The sequence below is a fragment of the Gopherus evgoodei genome, chromosome 16 (assembly GCF_007399415.2).
Source record: "Gopherus evgoodei ecotype Sinaloan lineage chromosome 16, rGopEvg1_v1.p, whole genome shotgun sequence".
NCBI lineage: Eukaryota > Metazoa > Chordata > Testudines > Testudinidae > Gopherus > Gopherus evgoodei.
This window is the reverse complement of record NC_044337.1, coordinates 1,825,471-1,843,786: the sequence shown is the minus strand read 5'-3', so window position 1 is coordinate 1,843,786 and position 18,316 is coordinate 1,825,471. Positions and strand designations below refer to the sequence as shown.

Here is an 18,316-nt window from a genome sequence, read left to right as displayed (position 1 = left end):
AAAAGAAGCATTTATTCGGACAGGGAACAAGAGTGTTTTAAAATCACTCTGGACACTGTACACAAAATTATTTATTCATTTTACTTTCTTTAAATATTTCCCAAAAGTTTTGCATTTGTTCTGCTTAGAGCTATTTAATCTTTGGTATTTAATCTATTCCATGTCAGGCTGCCAAAACCATTGAGCTCTTATCTAAACAGCTCCTCTCTACTCATTGTGGGGGTTAGATCTTACTCAAAGGAGCATTGCGGGTGACAAGAAAGCAGCTCACTCAATTTGCATTATCACATTAGACCCTGCCATTTTCCTGCATTAATCCAGATGAAGGACCAACATAGAGTCCATGTTTTCCTCTAACCAACAGCCAATCCTTCTCTTCCTCTCCTGTTTTCCCCCCTTTTTACTAGCACGTGCCCTATTTTCTTCCAAATAGCTTTTGGCACGTTTTCTTTTCAGACATACATTCTTGTTTATGTATAAACCTTTGTGCAGTGGCTGCTGCTGCCTGTCCACATCAGCACAGCATCTTAATACGCAGGGTGTACTGAAACCAACAAAAACACATGAGACTCAAAATCCTTAGGCACTGGTTCTCCCAGTTACTTTAAAGAGGTGCTCAAGAAGTTACCCATCATTACTCCATCCTTGGAACTCCACCAGAAACACCCCCATTGGTCTCTAGATCCTAAACAGTTGCACCATTGCTGATGTATACTAAAAAATGAGGAGAAGAACTTGGCAGAACATTCTAAGCACAATACTGAAATGTAATTGGAGATGGGACTAAGGACTGTAGTAGTCTATTTAAATAAAAATCAGATGGTACCTGGAACTGATTACAGCCCTCAAGGAAGGAGGATGCTGGAGCATATTAATGACATTTAACACTCATATGTCATTGTTAAGTTATTGGCTAACACATGCAAACATGTCATTATACAACTCAGATGAGTCTTCAAAGATGCAAACCAAAATATAAATTGTGCCACAAAACTAAATTAGCCTTTCCAGTTAGTTTGTGGAACTGAACTGTGAGAAAAAATATCGTAGGAGACAGTATGCCACAGAAAAGTATTTCATACAAGCATCTGGGGATTCCTTTGACCATCTTGTATGGAGAATCATATTCCATGATTTTGTTCCACAATGCCCACCTTGTGTGTGTGGTAAAGTAGGGAGAAGATGAGTAAGTGTGACATGGCATAGTATGTAAGTAAGGTGGGAATTTTTGAGATACAAGTTTTTGTCATTCAAATTCTGTAATCACTGATGGGAATCATGAGGGTAAAGCCCTTCAGGAAGAGTTAAAACCACCCCCTTCCTACCCCTAAGTGGGAATATGATATAAAAAATGTCACCTCAGAATCCTATCTGGAAAATCTGCGCTTATGCCATTTCACGTTTGCCATTCTGGCACAAAAGATTTTTTTCTTAGATGAAGATACAACGATGATTGTGATACCACCATCTAACATTTACATGCTGACACTACCTTTCATTCTGGAATATCCCAAAGCATTTCAGAACAATATCTACATTATTCATTTTGCCTCTCACTGAAAAGCAGCCACCTCTGGAACAAAGCTAAGAAGTTGTTTATGAGTTCAGAACCCCAAGCTTTTAATACAATTGCAGGAATTAAATGCTTTTAAAGCTCTGGCCATGGTCTTCGACTGCCCTGAGCAGGAGAATTCCACTTTGCAAGGCTGGCCAGTTGAGTCCCTGCTGAGCAGGGATTCAGTTCCATCAGTTCTTGACTCATCAACTGCACGGAGGTCTGTGTGAGGGGCTCAAGACCCCATCCTTCCCACAGTTCAGTAGTCAGTCACATCAGGGGTCAGCTCCTGCTTTCCTCCCATTTCCATCATCTGATCAGTGGAAGTAGGGGAGGACTTGTAGGCAGTAAGTTCTCTGTCTCCCCTCCCCTCCAAATTGCTGCACTTCCTGCCTACAATGATTATGGAGCAGTACTAGAGAGAGAGAAGGCATCTGCTGGAGGCCTCCCATTCTTACAGAGAAAACCTGGGGAAAGCAGGAGAGGGGAGGGGATAGGGTGGGCAGTACTTCATCTTTAAAAATTAGTTCGCATCTCAAAAATAAAATTACAGACCTGTAGCATTTTAGGCGTTCACAGCAAATGACAGAACTCTTTAAGGCATAAAGCAAAGAATGATCTGGTGGCTAAAGCACAGGATCTGGAGTCAGGAGATATGAATTCCATGGAAGGTTCAGAGACACATGTCCTCAGTGACCTCAGGCAAATCACATAACCTCTCACCATCTGTGTAATACAGATAACGCCTACTTCTTAAGAGGCTCTGAAGCATTTCTGAGAGGCTCTGCTGAAAGACACTATGAAGCAGTGTGGTCCAGCAGACAGGGAAGAATGGGGTTCTGTTCCCAGCTTTGTCACTGATTTAGGCCAATTCACTATCTCTTTCTGTACTTCAGTTTCCCCATCTGTAAAAGGAAATAAAAATATTGGCCCATCTTCGTGAAGTGCTTTGAGGTCTGTAGATGAAAATGGCTATACAGCAACTAATGAATATTACTGACATTGGAGAGGGAATTTACAGTTACAATAAAGCAATGCACTGGAATTGAGATTTATGGTATACAGCCATGGGTCTGGTATATGACGTAAGTGCCATTTACTTAAGTAAGACTACTCAATCTGGGTATGATCCAATGTGAATTATTCAGAAACTATATCAAATTAAACTGAGTGGGTATGAATTTAAAAAAAAAAAAATCTATGTCAGTAAGTCATAGAGTATAGTCACAGAAAAGCCATGACTCCTAAATGCGAATACAGCTGGTCTCATGAGACAATAGCTAGGAAATTCAAAGCCTACGTCCACACTACAGCTTTAAATCGATATTAGTAAAATCGATTTTATAAAACAGGTTTTATAAAATCAATTTTACGCGTCCACACTAGGGCACATTACTTCGGTGGTGTGCGTCCATGGTCCCAGGGAACCATCGATTTCCGGAGCGGTGCACTCTGGGTAGCTCAATAAAAGAATAGGACCAATAACTTCGATATCCGTCCACACTAACCCTAAATCGATTTAGTAATATCGATATTAGGGTTACTCCTTTCGTTTAGCTGGAGTACAGAAATCGATTTTAAGACCCCTTAAAATCGATTTTAAGTGCCTTGTAGTGTGGACGGTTACAGCGTTAAATCGATTTAACACTGTTTAAATCGATTTAACGCTGTAGTGTGGACCTGGCCAAAGCTAAAGCAAATTACTTCCCTTTACTTTAAAGCAGGGATCGGCAACCTGTCAGAAGTGCTGTGCCGAGTCTTCATTCATTCACTATAATTTAAGGCTTTGCGTGCCAGTAATACATTCTAACGTTCTTAGAAGGTCTGTTTCTATAAGTCTATAATATATCATTAAACTATTGTTGTATGTAAGGTAAATAAGGTTTTTAAAATGTTTAAGAAGATTCACTTAAAATTAAATTAAAATGCAGAGACCCCCGGACCGGTGGCCAGGACCCAGGCAGTGTGAGTGCCACTGAAAATCAGCTCACGTGCTGCCTTCGGCACCCAGGCCATCGGTTGCCTACCCCTGCTTTAAAGTATTAAAAGAACAAAACACAAAATCCCACCCCTCACTGGTAAGAGTTAAGGAGGGAGCACTTGTTTTAATTTTGATTTTCCTAGCTTTTGCCACTTTTCTCAACACTTCAATAATACTTAACACTATAAACACTTTTCAATTTCAAAGCACTTTATGCACATTAATTAATTCATTCTCACAATCTCCTTGTAAGGTAGGAATTATTATCCTGCATATTATAAATGGGAATCTGAAGAAGAGACATTAAATGAATTGCCCAAAGTCATAGAGGGAGTCAGGGCTGGGATTAGAACCCAAGAGTTAATGGGGGTGGTTTTTGGTGCTCTATACTTAAAGAGGATTTTTTTTTATTATTATTATTATTTTAAGAAATGATGATGAGAGCATTAAAAAATACAAAAGGAACTGTAACAGCTCTCAAGTGAACACATGCATGAGGTCATGCCAATCCATAGTGTAACGACACTGACTTATTTAGATAATTAAACCCATAGTTAAGAAAGTGTGATAGTTTGCTGATAGACTGCTAGTATCTCCCACACACAGTACGAGTGATATCCCAGAGCCTAAACTTCGTACTCTGCAGAACATCAAATTAAGAATTATGTTTACATCGGTATCTGTCTCTCTAACAGAAATGTAATCTTGCTAATGCTGATCTGGGTGGCAGTCCAAATATTTTTAATATGCAAGTCCGCCCCCTAGTGAAATTAAAGATGAAGTTTTAGAATATGTACGGCGGTGACTGCTCAGAATGGAATCAGATTTTATGGCATTTCTAATAACTATGCCACACTTCATTCCCACTTGAACAACAGGGAAAAATAAATCAAATAGAGCTAATTTGTGAATTACTCCTTTGCAAATGTCTTTGGTTACTTTTTAATCCACAGGCCCTGCTGGGGGGATGGCTTGGTAGTCTAAACTTCAGATTAAAAATACCTAGAACCACACACATAAACACTTGAAACCAAAGCTCCAATAGCTCAGTGTCGCCCTTCCAAGGCAGATAAACTGAGTTCTTCACAATTTACCAGGGCTTTGGAGCGGAGCCTGGAGCTGGAGCGCGGACCAGTAGATTTTATGCCTGGAGCTGGAGCAAAACAAAAATTTGATTGCTCCAAATCCCTGCAATTTACTATGTCTATGAGGAACTGGAGTGAGGTGGTCATTTTGAAGACACCTTATAAACTGATATCCTATTTGCTTAGCATGGACATGTGAGATCCTCTAGGCTTCTCTAGCTGGGCTTCTACTCTGTTCAAAGGAGTCTGAATGTACTAAATATGGAAATTCATTCTAACATTCTGGATCATGAAATGAAATGGCATGCTTCAGACACAGATAAATTCAACCTTTGCAATACCAATGGGAATCGCAAATGAAGTCCACAGATCAAAAGGTATAGGAACCTCCCAAATCTGTTCCCAGTTATGACTGCTATATCATAAAACACAGCTCATTCGAAAGGATATCACCAGTAAGAATGGCCATATAAACAATAATGGTGGTGAGCAAGTTCTTGCTACAAGCTTTCACAGCTGTGACTTTGCCGATGTTCAGGTTTACTTTAATGCATCTACATGAACAAAATATGCTAGCAAAACACCTTGCAAACATGCTACATGTGCTTTTTGATCTGATGCAGTCACATCATGAACAAACTCTACACTGGACAAGCCATGATAAAATTGATCTTCAGAGCAGAGTTTATTTTTTAAATTTCACTGTCAAACTATGAAAACAGAGTCACCCAGCTTGCAAAACTACCCATCAATATTAGCTTAAATAAATTTAGGTCTAGTGGACCAGCAAACTTACCCAGAAGGAGGACAGGGCATGTGTTGCCTGTTCAGTGATGACAGAATAATTCCACCTCTGTATACCACTAAAAGGAATTAAGCAAACCTGTTAGCGTTTACTCATTTCTCTACATACTTAGTCCCTAATTCAGGACAGCCCTTACACACATGTACAAGTCCCACTGAGGTCAATGGAATTTAAGCACATGCTTAATGTTAAGCAAGTACTTAAGTGCTAACCTGAAGAGGGTTAATTGCTTTCCTGAAATGGGGCCATAAACACTTGCTAACATCTCTACAACTTACTAAATGCAAAATCTCCACTAATGTAATATTAGGGTTGCACAGTTAAATTCACTAAAGAGTGAAAAATGCAAAAGTTAAGCATTTTAAAAGCAATGTTAACTGTGCCACATTTCCACATCCCACATGGACCACAGCTTAGCAGAGAGACCATTTCCCTCCCGTTCACACTCATGTAATATCCCTCTGGCAACTGCAGCAATTGCTTATAGGAAAAAATATTTTTCAATATGTGGCGAATTTTTATCAAACTTCTCACGGGTCTCTTTCCCTCTGAGGGCTAGCTATAACATGCCTTGCTTCGAGTTTGTAACACTGATCATTTCTGAGTTGAAAGTAAAAAAGCTACAATTCTGTCCCGTAATTCAAAAAGACAAAATCAATCCATTTCCAAGAAAATTCCCCTTTATTTCCAAAAATGTGAAGTTTCAATCCCAAATGGATACAATCCTACTTTTGTTTGTACAGTACTACTGTTTGGCCCTCAGGCACTACCATAATCAATATGATTATTAATAATAGTTTCCCAAAAGTTATAAGCCATTTTATATCTGACAAAAAACAAAGTGAGTCAGTTGTATCCAGCAAACATTTAAATGTGCATTTTGGAAAATTCCTACTGTGCTCAATCCCATGTGCATTGATTTTGTTATTTTCCACTCAATTCTTTTTCCGACTTAACAACTCCTTCCTTGAGGAAGAGTACTTTTAAAAGATCAGCAGTGGAAAGACAGTCTCCTGCATGTTCTTAAAGTGGGAATATTTATTTCAGAGACACATAACCAAAACATGACTAAAAGAATTCACTTGAAACTTATTTTAAGTAACCATCTTAGAACATATACCAAGCATGGAAACTTTCAGTCCAGAATGAGAATTCTGGGGAAAGACATGAGTAAAAGAAAATACAAGATGATAATGAAAACCTTTTGCAACCTTAACTGTTGCTACCAGAGAAACCACAGCCTTACACTATATCCTGGTGAGTTTCTGGAGACAGTTATTTACCAGCTACTCCTCTCATCTGATAAGCTGATGAAAGAGCAAGACATGCGCGTCAGAAATTCATGGTAGCAAGGTTCAATAAAGTATGCCTATAGTCTAGTTACTATACATCCCATCTATAAAACATATCTGCACAGCTAGGTTAATGTGCCATTAAGTGCACTGTGATATGTTCACCCAAATGTCAACAATGTCCACAAATAAATTGCACTGTAAGACTGTAGTAAAGAACGTCAATGAGAGCACAGAGTATGTTAACAAGAAAGGAACTGCTCTACAACGTCAGTACCTTCATATTTACATTATTTGGTCACAGCTGCATAATGAAGAGCAGGAGCTGATTAAAAGACAAAGAGCACATGTATACATATGTGAAATACCAGTTTATCCCTTTTCTATTATATGAAATATTTAACAAGCACCTTGATCATTAGAATTCTAATGTGATATATACCGAATACAGTGATCATGTTTCTATTCTCACATAGGGCTGCTTTTTTCCAAGGGCTACGCTCATTTCATCTTTGCATTTCACCTTTAACACAGTTCATTTTAAGGACTAACAAAAACTGTTAAGTGTCTTTAGAAAAGAAACTTTTTGTGGCATGGACGAACACAAAACCTTCAAAGCAAAACTTTGTGGGGTTTAGGTTTCCTTCTCTGAACTCACAAATGAGTCCTGTGCATAATGTTAATCTGACGCAGTTTCAGATGAGCTGTTCAAACCCTTCCCCTGACTATGTTAGAATAAAAACAGGTTTGTTTTTTTTCAACAAAAACCTTCTGTTAAATTACTGCAAGTGCAAAACTACAACAAAAAGTGATTATAAAACTATCTGTGCATCAGGTGAGCCAAATATGGCTCCTTCTTCTGCACATAATTACTGCAGATTCTATCTCCCCATCTACAAAAGACTGTCTGAGGAACTCATATCCAGGCATACATTGGATTTTTGGGAAGCATTTCACTATATATTGGAGTATCTTCTTGTTCCCTGTGTGCAAGTGTTACAAAGAGCACTGGAAATTACCCATGTTACCTGTTGTCTGACCATAAGCAAGTCACTTCCCTCAGAGTAAAAAAGTGGATAACAAGCTGTCTAGAGTACCTGGCAGGAGAACTGTGAAGCGTTTTGAGATGTGAAGTATTATATAAAAGGACAAAGTATTATTACTAATAAAGTCACTGAACCTTATCTGTTTTTTAAATAAAAACCATAGCTCTGGCCCAATGGCATTAAAAAAAAATCAACATTTTAATTTTTAGAGACTTCCATATGCGTCAAAGATTTCTCTGTTTCTGAGACAATGGTTATTCTGTCTTGGAGATGACAGCACAGAAAAGATAGTGTGAAACACTGCATTGATCACTTGCATATACTGTTCAGCAATGACAAGATTCTGTCATGCCCATGGTTTATATATTGATCAGATGGGGCAGATGTGTTTGTTTTTGAGGAATTTCAACATAGTTCAGAAAAAGTTCTATAATGGGACAGCTTCTTTGCATCTACTGCTTAGTTTCAGCATTTGGACACTACTTTCAATCTTGCAATGTGTCATTAATTCTGTGCTTTTCTGCCGGCATAATTAAACCACCCCAATGAGCAGTGTTAGCTATGCTGGCAGGAGAGTATCTCCTGCCAACATTGCACTGTCCACACTAGCACTTTTGCCGGTGAAACTTATGTTGGTCAAAGGTGTGTTTTTTCACAATCTTGACTGGTTTGCCAACAAAAGTGCTAATGCAGACAAAGCCTATTTCTTCCTATTTAAACCCCTGCATCTTGTGATTAGCACAATATTCCCAATAACATCACCTGTTTGCACTCCTTGTTCTGCCTCAACTAACTGGAATACTGTCATCTGAGACAATTTCTTTTTTAAACCCCCAACTGTAAATCTTTCTTTTCTCTTTTCCTTAAAGCATTCTGTGATGCTGTGTAAGAAGAATGCTACATATTGAACTGTATATGGTCTTACATTGGGCAACTCTCCTAACTCCTTAGTGCCATGCTGACATCTAATGGCAGCGCTGAAAATTGCAAATTCACATCACTGCTTAAAGCAAGATAGGTATATCACTGTGCCAGGAAACGAGGGATTGATGGTAGTGATATATTTTCATCATTTTATTTCAACAACTGCTTACAGATGAAGGGTCATAATAAACCCCACCAGAGATTACAACATAAAAATATTGACCATTAGTGGCTTTCTGTGGTAAGAATGGGAAACTTCATGAATTTAGCTAGTAGTGTGTTAGCAAAAAGCGCTGCATGGCAAGTTTCATTAAGGCATCAGCTGCCAACTAATAAGTTTCAGTTCTGTTTTACAAAACCAAACTATCCCCACAACCCCTCAAAAAGAACAGGTCGGTTCCTATTGTCTCCCGAAGCTGGTTTTTTGTCTCCAAAAACAGCTAAGTCCTTTGGCCACCCTCGTATGTTCAATCAACACTGTATGTTCAGCCTCCCCTTTTGAAGTCTCAAGTTTGTATTCACCAAGCGAAGCCCCAATGAAAAGTTTGTGAGGTGCTTAATGTTGCGCCGACTGCAACCCGCCCAAGTGCCCGCTTCGCGCTGGGGGGAGAGCGGGAGGGGCTGGCCGGAGCCCCAGAGCCCAGTCACGGGCCACCCGCCTCTTCAGCACGGAGCGGCGCGGCCCAGGGGGGCGGCACCCCGCTGAGGGCTCCGTGCAGCCAGCAGCGCGCCGCCAGGTGCGGGGGGGGGGGGGGGGGGCGGACCCAGCGCTGCCCGGCCTCGGGGGGCCGCTGGGACCTGCCGTGCCTGGGGCTGCTCCCGCCCCGGGGCTCGGCACCGCACAGAGACGAGCCGCTCGCTGCTCTGCCCCCAGCCAGGCAGGGTCTGGGCTCCGCCTCCCCGGCCCGGCCCATGGCGCGGCGCGGGGATCTGCCGAGCTGCTCCGGCCACTCACCTGACGCCACGCCGGAAGCCGGTACCAGCGAGCGGGCTCTGTGGTGCGGCGCCCAAATCCTTCCCCGCAGCCCGGCGGCGCGGGTTCCCCGTGACACACGCCGCTCGCCGCAGCGCCCCCTGCCGGCCTCCGCTTGGGGGCCCCCCACAACGGTGCAGAAACGTGCCGGGCTGAATAGCGCCCCCAGCCGGGCCCTGCCCGGCCCCTCCCTCGTGCCCGCGTCCCGGCGGGTTGTCCGGGGGTGGGGCGTTCTCAGGGACCTGCTCTTTCGCCTCAGGCCCCGCGTTGTGCAGCGCCTGTGGAACGGCCCCACGTTATGCAAATAGCAAATGAGGCTCCCAGCGTCCTGCCAGTCTTTGCTTCGGGGGCCCCTCTCATGTCCCCTCTTCTCATCGCCCCTGTGCAGGCCGGATCTCCTGAGTCCGACCTCCTATGGAGCCCTTCCAGTCCCCGCCCTTTGTTGCCTATCTCAGTCAATAGGAGAACCCCACAGCAGTGAGTTGCAGAGCCTGGGGCAACTGACTTGGGTTTGCAGCAGCAGGATTCCTGCTACTGGACTAAAAATGGCAGTGTAGATATTTGGATCGGGCTAGAAATCCAGGCTCCAAAACCTGGGGAGGATGGAGGGTCTCAGAGCCCAGATTCCAGCCCATCAGGAGCATCCATATTGCTCTTTTTAGACTAAATCTCAGTTGACACCAGACTTCCAGCCCCACTGTAATGGGGTTTTGTTTTGTTTTCTGCAGGCTTCTCAGTTCCCTTTGTTTCTGCTCTGTCTTTTTTCAGTTTGGGTAACTACTCGGCATTGTAAATAAAAATATAACATCAATTTATATAATGGTTTTAGTATTGTTTTCTCTCCCGTTATTTTGATTACCTAACATTTTATTTGCTTTTTTACTTCTGCTATGTATTGAACAGAAGTTTTCATTGAACTATCCACAGTGATATCCAGGTCTTTCCCCTGAGTGCTTACATTTCATTTAGATCCCATCAAGGTGTATGAATAGGTTAAATTATTTCTTATTGGGCACAACCTTTCATTTGCCAGTGTATCTTGTCTGCCATCATACTGCCTGGTCAGCTAGTTTTGTTATATCCCTATGCAGTTCCTCACAGTCTTACCTAGTCTTGACTAAAATGAAATAATCTTGTGTCATTGACCAATATTGCCAGCTCCCTGTCACCCCTCATTCCAGATCGTTTACATATTAAACCACTCCAGTTCTAATACAGACCTTAGGGTAACTCACTGTTAATCTTTTGCCATTTTGAAGATCAATCATTAGTTCAAACTTCTTGTTTTCTCCTAGCTGTCAATATCTAATGAGACAAAACTTCACCTCTCATCCCATGATTACTTCGTTTTCTTAAGAGCCTCTTGTAAGAGACTTTGCATAATTAGCACAGGAAAAATATAAAATTCTGATGTGAGATGTAAATACAGAAGTATGGCTTTCAAAAGCCGCTAATCAACAGAACTGTTTTCTTGCCAGAAAGAAAGGAGAGCAGCAGCAGTTCTGAGGTGATGCTCTGGCACACCAATGATTTATGGAATTCCTAGTCTGCAGAATTTTTGTAAAATGAGCAATAAGTGATTGGGGTGTATTTGACAGGATATGGCCCCATAGAAAGATCTGTCTCTTATCTTATAAAATACCCCACAAAATGACTAAGCTGGAGATCAGCTATTTGACAGAACCTGTTGCTACAGGCACAGGAAAGAAACCTTCCAAACAGCATGTAAGGAGAGCTGTTCTTCCTCTCCCTGAAAAGAAAATGGAGATGGTTCTTAATTGTAAGTGGGCTCTTGATACTGCCATTCAACCAGAATATCCCCAGAAAGAGGGACTAGGACTTGACTGTCATTCCAAAACACTAAGCAGAGGAACCCACTGATTCACTAGGCCACAACATCATTCAATACAAAAAAGCTGCACAAACAGGGAGACCTATTTGTACCCTTCTTGTCTCTAATCAAATTGGCTTTTTGTTACTCAGAACACACACCCTCTCTTTGCAGCCACATACTCTAGGTGGATTCAGCAGGCTTACAATTGTGGGGGTCTCTCCAAGTAAGAAAATGGCTCCAAACTGGCAAAGGAGCCAGGACTTGTCTTCCTCTGGTCCAAATTCCAGAGAGGAAGATTGGGCAGTAAGCAGGGGCGGCTCTAGGCACCAGCACGCCAAGCGCGTGCCTGGGGCGGCAAGCCACGGGTGGGTGATCTGCCAGTCGCCGCAAGGGCGGCAGGCAGGTTGCCTTCGGCGGCATGCCTGCGGAGGGTCTGCTGGTCCCGTAGCTTCGATAGACCTCCCACAGGCATGCCGCCAAATCCGCAGGACCGGGGCCCTCCCACAGGCAAGCCGCCGAAGGCAGCCTGCCAGCCGTGCTTGGGGCGGCAAAATACCTAGAGCCGCCTCTGGCAGTGAGTTACCTCTCCTACTGCTGAATTGGCTTAGTAATTGTTTATCTGCCTCTCCTTGTGCTGCTGAAGGAGGTTGCTGTGTTATCCCACTCTCTGACTTCACCACCTCAATCAAGCTTCACAATTATCATTGCTGTGTACAGTATTAAATTGTTTGTTTGAAACTTATACTGTGTGTATGTGTGTGTGTACACACACACACACACACACACACACACACACACACACACACACACACACACATATATGTATAGTCTTTTATCTGGTGAAAAAAATTCTCTGGAACCTAACCCCCCTTATTTACATTAATTCTTATGGGGAAATTGGATTCGCTTAGCATTATTTCGCTTAAAGTCACATTTTTCAGGAACATAACTACAACATTAAGCAAGGAGTTACTGTATTATATTGATATGAATTTTTTATTTTTGACTGTGTCCAGAAGCTTACCAGGCTCTTCACAGAACACAGAGAAAGGCATAGCACCTGGCCAGAAGTGCTTACTATGTAATTTTATGCATTCCACCTTTTCTTTGGGAAATTCAGTGAAATACTTGGAGTACAATGCAATAGGTGAACAAATCTGTGTTTTATGTGCTTTATACAGATTTGAGGCCAGACCTGCATTCAGTTATACACAAACGTGTGCAACCGAGATGGCAATCTCAACATCTATGTTCAGGCAGAGATTAAACAGTCTCCTCTGTCAATATTTAGGTTGACTCCACCTACTTTTGCTCATTTCCTTTAAATCTTTGTGTTTCTGAACCCATTGAGTAATAAAGGGAGTATTTAGCAAAGTATGACTTACAGGCTGCTAACTTCCTTGTTAGCCCTGAATTCCAGGCAGGTGCACCTGTCTGTCAGCAAAGAGCTGGGTGAGGCTTTAGGCAGCTGCCAAGATATCCAGATCCTGAAGGACTTTAGAGAGGAATCTGTGTGTAAACAGAGAGAAAATGGCATATCGAGACTTAGTGAGAGGCTGGCATGAAGGAATTCTGGCTATGGATAAGGGTGACTGGGACTCTGCCTTGAAAATCTTCTCCAGTATCGAAGAGCCATCCTCCAGGATCTATTTCAACTTAGGCTGTGTGCATCTCTTAACAGGGAACCTTGAGGGAGCCTTGCAGGTGAGCAAAAGAAAGAAAAGTAAAGCAAGTCAAAAATATAGGAAGGGAATCTGTGTTTTCTGTTTACATTTATCTGGGAAAGAGATGGTTAACTCTGAATGGGAAGTGGAAATCTGCAATTATATTATTTCTTAGGAGATTTTCAAGTTATTATTATTTGAATTACTATAGCGCAGATAGAATGGGGAAAGAAAATTATACTTTGCTACTGAACAAACCTTACAGAACATATTTCAGAGGAATTTATGGTTGCCTGATATTGGACAAATCTAATTCTGTTCCTGCTTATGAGTCCGAGAACAAGCCAGATTCTCTTACATTCTGTTTCTCCCCCTTCCTCAGTCAGTAAAGACCTTGATCATTGAAAACTGTGACTTAGATTTATATGTGATGGCACATCTAAGTAAACGCTGGTGGTTTTCCCAATGTGGCTATGAATTAATAATGGATCATTAATGGTAAATGTATGTAATTGTCACAGTGGGTTACACCCGAGCGGCCAATCTCAGGTCAGACACTCCAGACTAGTGGTATATTCTATAATTAGATACCACCAAACCAATAACAAATCTGCACTCCTGGTTTACTATATTAGCCTCACCCTGCAAAGTAATTCACATTGGAAAACATAATCCCACATCTTGAATACTGTGTGCAGATGTGGTTGCCCCATCTCAAAAAAAAACTATTGGGATTGGAAAAGGTTCAGAAAAGGGCAACAAAAATGATTAGGGGTATGGAACACCTTCCATATGAGGAGAGATGAATAAGACTGGGACTTTTCAGCTTGGAAAAGAGGTGACTAAGGGGGGATATGATAGAGGTCTATAAAATCATGACTGGTGTGGAGAAAGTGAATAGGGAAGTGTTATTTACTCCTTCTCATAACACAAGAACTAGGGGTCACCAAATGAAATTAATAGGCAGCAGGTTTAAAACAAAAAAAGGAAGTATTTTTCACACAATGCACAGTCAACCTGTGGAACTCCTTACCAGAGGATGTTGTGAAGGCCAAGATTATAACAGGGTTCAAAAAAGACTTAGATAAGTTCATGGAGGACAGGTCCATCAATAGCTATTAGCCAGGATGGGCAGGGATGGTGTCCCTAGCAGAGACTAGAAAGTGGGAATGGGTGACAGGGGATGGATCACTTGATGATTACCTGTTCTGTTCATTCTCTCTGGGGCACCTGGCACTAGCCACTGTCAGAAGTAGGACACTGGGCTAGATAGATCTTTGGTGTGACCCAGTATGGCCATTCTTATGTTCACAGAGCCACAGGCAGTGCTCTTGGGCACTCCACCCAGATAAACTTGAGCACTCCACCCAGACAAACTCCACTTACCACCCAGACAAACTGGACTTAATGATGAAAGGTTATTACAGCCAATATTCACCACACATTAGGTCAGGGGTGGCCAACTTGTGGCTCCAGAGCCACATGTGGCTTTTCAGAAGTTAATATGCGGCTCCTTGTATAGGCACCAACTCCAGGGCTGGAGCTACAGACATCAATATTCCAATGTGCCAGAGGGCGCTCACTGCTCAACCCCTGGCTCTGCCAGAGGTTCTGCGCCCACTCCACCCCATTCTGTCCCTTTCCCTGAGGAGGAGGCACTGATCGGTGGAGCTGCCAGTGGGTGAGAGGCACTGGGAGGTGGGGGGTGGAGCTGACTAGGGGCTGCTGACATATTACTGTGGCTCTTTGGCAATGTACATTGATAAATTCTGGCTCTTTCTCAGGCTCAGGTTGACCACATGTGCATTAGGTTCTTTCAGCCCCAAAAAGTCAGTCACATACCTCAGGTCAAGGTATACCCCAGATCTCACCTAAGACAGTACTGACAGCCAATTTCTTTAGTAAACTAAAGGTTTATTAGCTAAGAAAAGAAAATGAGAGTTACTGGGAGATTTAAAGCAGATAAAATACATTACAGGTGAATTAGTGTTTGTAATGCAAATGATGTAGAGATATAATGTTTGCTATTTCTCCATAAGTTCCTCAGGGTTTCCTAAAATGGCTTTTGGGGACCCCTGTCTTGCCTCTGGAACCCTCCGTCAGTGTTCATATGGATCAGAGAGGAAGGATCACTCCCAAGCCATTTTCCTGGCAGGTGTTTCTATCCCAACAGTGTTTTCCTCTTCGGAAGAATGGGCAATGTAGACAGTTTGTGAATCTCCATTGTCAAACCAATGACCCTTGCTTTGAAATCTGGAAGCTTCCTAAATTACAGTTCTAAAGCAGTTTTAATTAAGCTTTCACATCAAATGCATTCTTATCTTAAAACGAACACACTTTACACTAGAATTATCTAATTACCGGAGATTACATACTGGGACAGGCAGAAGCACTCTTCATTAGCTTTTACATTGTCTACGTATTAAGTAAATTCACACCTAAACAATAAATACAGGCTTTCTGACCTAATGTGAATTAAGTAGACTCATACAAATGCAAAGGTAATCACAGAGTTACAAGACATGAAAAAAGACATAGCGACAGTTACCCTAATATACGTCAAACAGGATATAGATCTGGGGTCGGCAACCTATGGCACACATGCCAAAGATGGCACATGAGCCGATTTTTAATGGCATGCTGCTGCCTGGAGTTCTTTTTCCCTTGCACTGGAGTCCTGGCCAGTGCAAGGGAAAAAGGAAAAAGCATAGAGAGTCTAGACTAGCACAGTGTGTTTGCATTTCTCTATGTGATTGTCACATACCCCTGTAATGGGATTCATAGACTCCATCCCTGGGCTAGCAGAGAAAGAACTAGTCCTTTGTCTAAGGAAGGGCCACATCTGTTTGTATTGATTGCACGAGAACACACAATGGGGTAGAGACAACTGGAAGGAAGGGTGGGCTTGCTCGTGCTCAATAATAAAAAGTCAGTTGCTGAAAAAAGCAGAGAGGAAGGAAGTGTGTAATGGGAGAACAGTGCCTGAAGGTATATTTTACTCCAATGAAGGGAGGAGCCTGGCTGGAAGGGCTGTGTGGGCCCTGGGAAGGGTGAAGGGACAGAGCCATGAAGTCCTGCATACCAGAGAAGGAACTGATTGTTCTTTGTGTGGGTCAAGTGAATGTCTGATATTTTCATCTTGTAGGTTAATACAGCGATGTGGAAAAACTGAGGCAGAATGGTGTACCCCATGGAGTGCCGCAGTGACCCTCTGAAAGCCCCACATGGGTGTGCAAATTCAGGAAAGGGAGAGGGCCAAGGAGCCTTCCTGACCTTATAGCCCTGTGTAGTGTGAGGGCACAGTCTGGCTTGGGTCTGTGCTTTTCAACAGCCTTGACACAGCTCCCTTTTCAAATGCACACAGTTCCAGTCTAAACTGTGTACAGAAAATCCAGGATTTCAGGCCTCATCCGTTCTCATCTGCATTTCACTTATTTAAAATCATGGTAAAGGAGATGCACCTCTTACTTTCCAAAAGCACATACTAACTAAAATAACCTTCCTGGATGGGGTTCTGCTTTGACACCCACTGCCATGAATTAAGGTTACCACAGTTATGCAATGGCTCCCTTTATTCATCTGGGAAGTAGGCCCACCTGTGGGTTTAAGATAAGCAGGAATACTGACTTTTATGTGTATGTTGAAGACTCTTTCCATTTTCTCCTTCACATCCCCCACTCTCCATCCTATCACCACCTGCTTTCAATGATCCCCTCTCAAATCAAGTAGTTCCCAAAATGATTTTCCCCATAGCTCACCTGTGTCTGCTCGCAGTGGCCAAGAACAGGCTATACAAGGTGCTTCCAGGTGTGAACAGCCAATTATGCTTCAGGCAAATAGGCCTTCAGATTACAGGAGCCTGGAGCTGCGTTACACAATTCTGATTCCTAACAGCATTATTTTAGGAACATTCCATCACTCTCTTCCGGGACTGGTTCTAATCTGCAACATATCATTTTGATTGTTCACATGCATTCTCCCGCACACAGGAACTGCTCCTGGCTTTCAGCCACCATGCCCTTCCATAGCTCTAACAAATGCCTTGCAATCATATCTGTCAGGCACTGGCTTTGTTATGTGGTTTAGCTAACTTTTGTCATGTCTGTATTTTTCTTCTTAGGCCTTTGATAAAACAGTTACCAAGGACAACCATCTAGCTATTGGCTTCTTTCAAAGAGGGTTTGTCTGTCTGCAGTTAGAAATGTAAGTGTAAAGCTTGGTTCATTTCACTCTTTGCCTCTCTTTCTTGAATGATATTTCACCCTTCTGAAGTGCATTTTGTCCAGTGTTCTCAACGCACTTTGCAAATATCAGTTAAGCCTCAGAAGATCTTTGTCAGTTAGGTCAGTATAATCTCTATGTTACAGCTGGGAGGCTGAGGTTTAGAGAAGGGAAGTGACTTCCCCAAGGCCTCAGAGTGAATCAGTGGTATAGCAAGGTACAGAACACAGACTCTGATTACCATGCTGCATTGTTTGTGTACTCAGACACCGCAAAGGCAAAAGGTAATAAACTTAAAGACCATATAACTTGTAGACATAGCATATACACCCTCTCGAAAACTCTGGTATCTGGGTCCATCCAGAATCTTCCAGCCATTGAGCAAAGACCAGAAACATAGAAGTCACCATAGTAAATCTGACAATTGATCTATCAAGTCTGGTATCCCGCTTCCCCAGGAAAGACTGTTTACTACGACTGTCAATTAATCACAGCTAACTCACACAATTAACTCAAAAAAAGTAATCACGATTAAAAACATTAATTGCAGTTTTAATTGCACTGTTAAATTAGAATACCAATGAAATTTGTTAAATATTTTGGATTTTCTTCTACATTTTCATATATATTTTATTCTGTGTTGCAATTGAAATCAAAGTATATATTAATTTTGATTACAGAGAACTGGTGGAGTGGGGACAATCAATGGGACACAATCATTCCGGAGTACAAAATATATCAGAAGGACAGAACAGGTCGTGTGGGCGGGGAGGCGGGGGTTGAGGGGAAGAGTGGCACTATATGTGAAAGAAAATGTAGAATCAAATTAAGTAAAAATCTTAAATGAATCCACCTGTTCCATAGAATCTCTATGGATAGTAATTTCATGCTCTAATAAGAATATAACAGTAGGGATCTATTATCGACCACTTGACC

At 42.1% G+C, this 18,316-nt stretch overlaps 2 protein-coding genes across 8 annotated transcripts in view; one reads left to right on the top strand and one right to left on the bottom strand.

Annotated features, from left to right (window-relative positions):
- The window catches only part of EXD3 (exonuclease 3'-5' domain containing 3), a 611,569-nt gene extending 601,896 nt beyond the window's left edge, over positions 1-9,673 (bottom strand). For 2 of the 5 annotated variants that reach the window (XM_030535478.1, XM_030535484.1), the window contains exons 1-3: positions 9,644-9,673; positions 5,418-5,484; positions 2,111-2,460 (exon numbers count right to left, since the gene is read on the bottom strand). The gene's annotated coding sequence lies outside the window, so the exon portion shown is untranslated. Of the gene's footprint in view, positions 1-2,110; positions 2,461-5,417; positions 5,485-6,995; positions 7,044-9,643 lie in introns of all 5 variants that reach the window. The other 3 variants (XM_030535479.1, XM_030535481.1, XM_030535480.1) reach the window with 2 other exon arrangements.
- A 3,230-nt stretch (positions 9,674-12,903) lies between these two features.
- NOXA1 (NADPH oxidase activator 1) overlaps positions 12,904-18,316 on the top strand; it is a 42,417-nt gene continuing 37,004 nt past the window's right edge. For 2 of the 3 annotated variants that reach the window (XM_030535583.1, XM_030535581.1), the window contains exons 1-2: positions 12,904-13,199; positions 17,280-17,362. In XM_030535583.1, coding sequence (XP_030391443.1) covers positions 13,026-13,199; positions 17,280-17,362 — 257 coding nt within the window. In that variant the 5' untranslated portion in view covers positions 12,904-13,025. The remainder of the gene's footprint in view (positions 13,200-17,279; positions 17,363-18,316) is intronic. The other variant, XM_030535584.1, reaches the window with a different exon arrangement.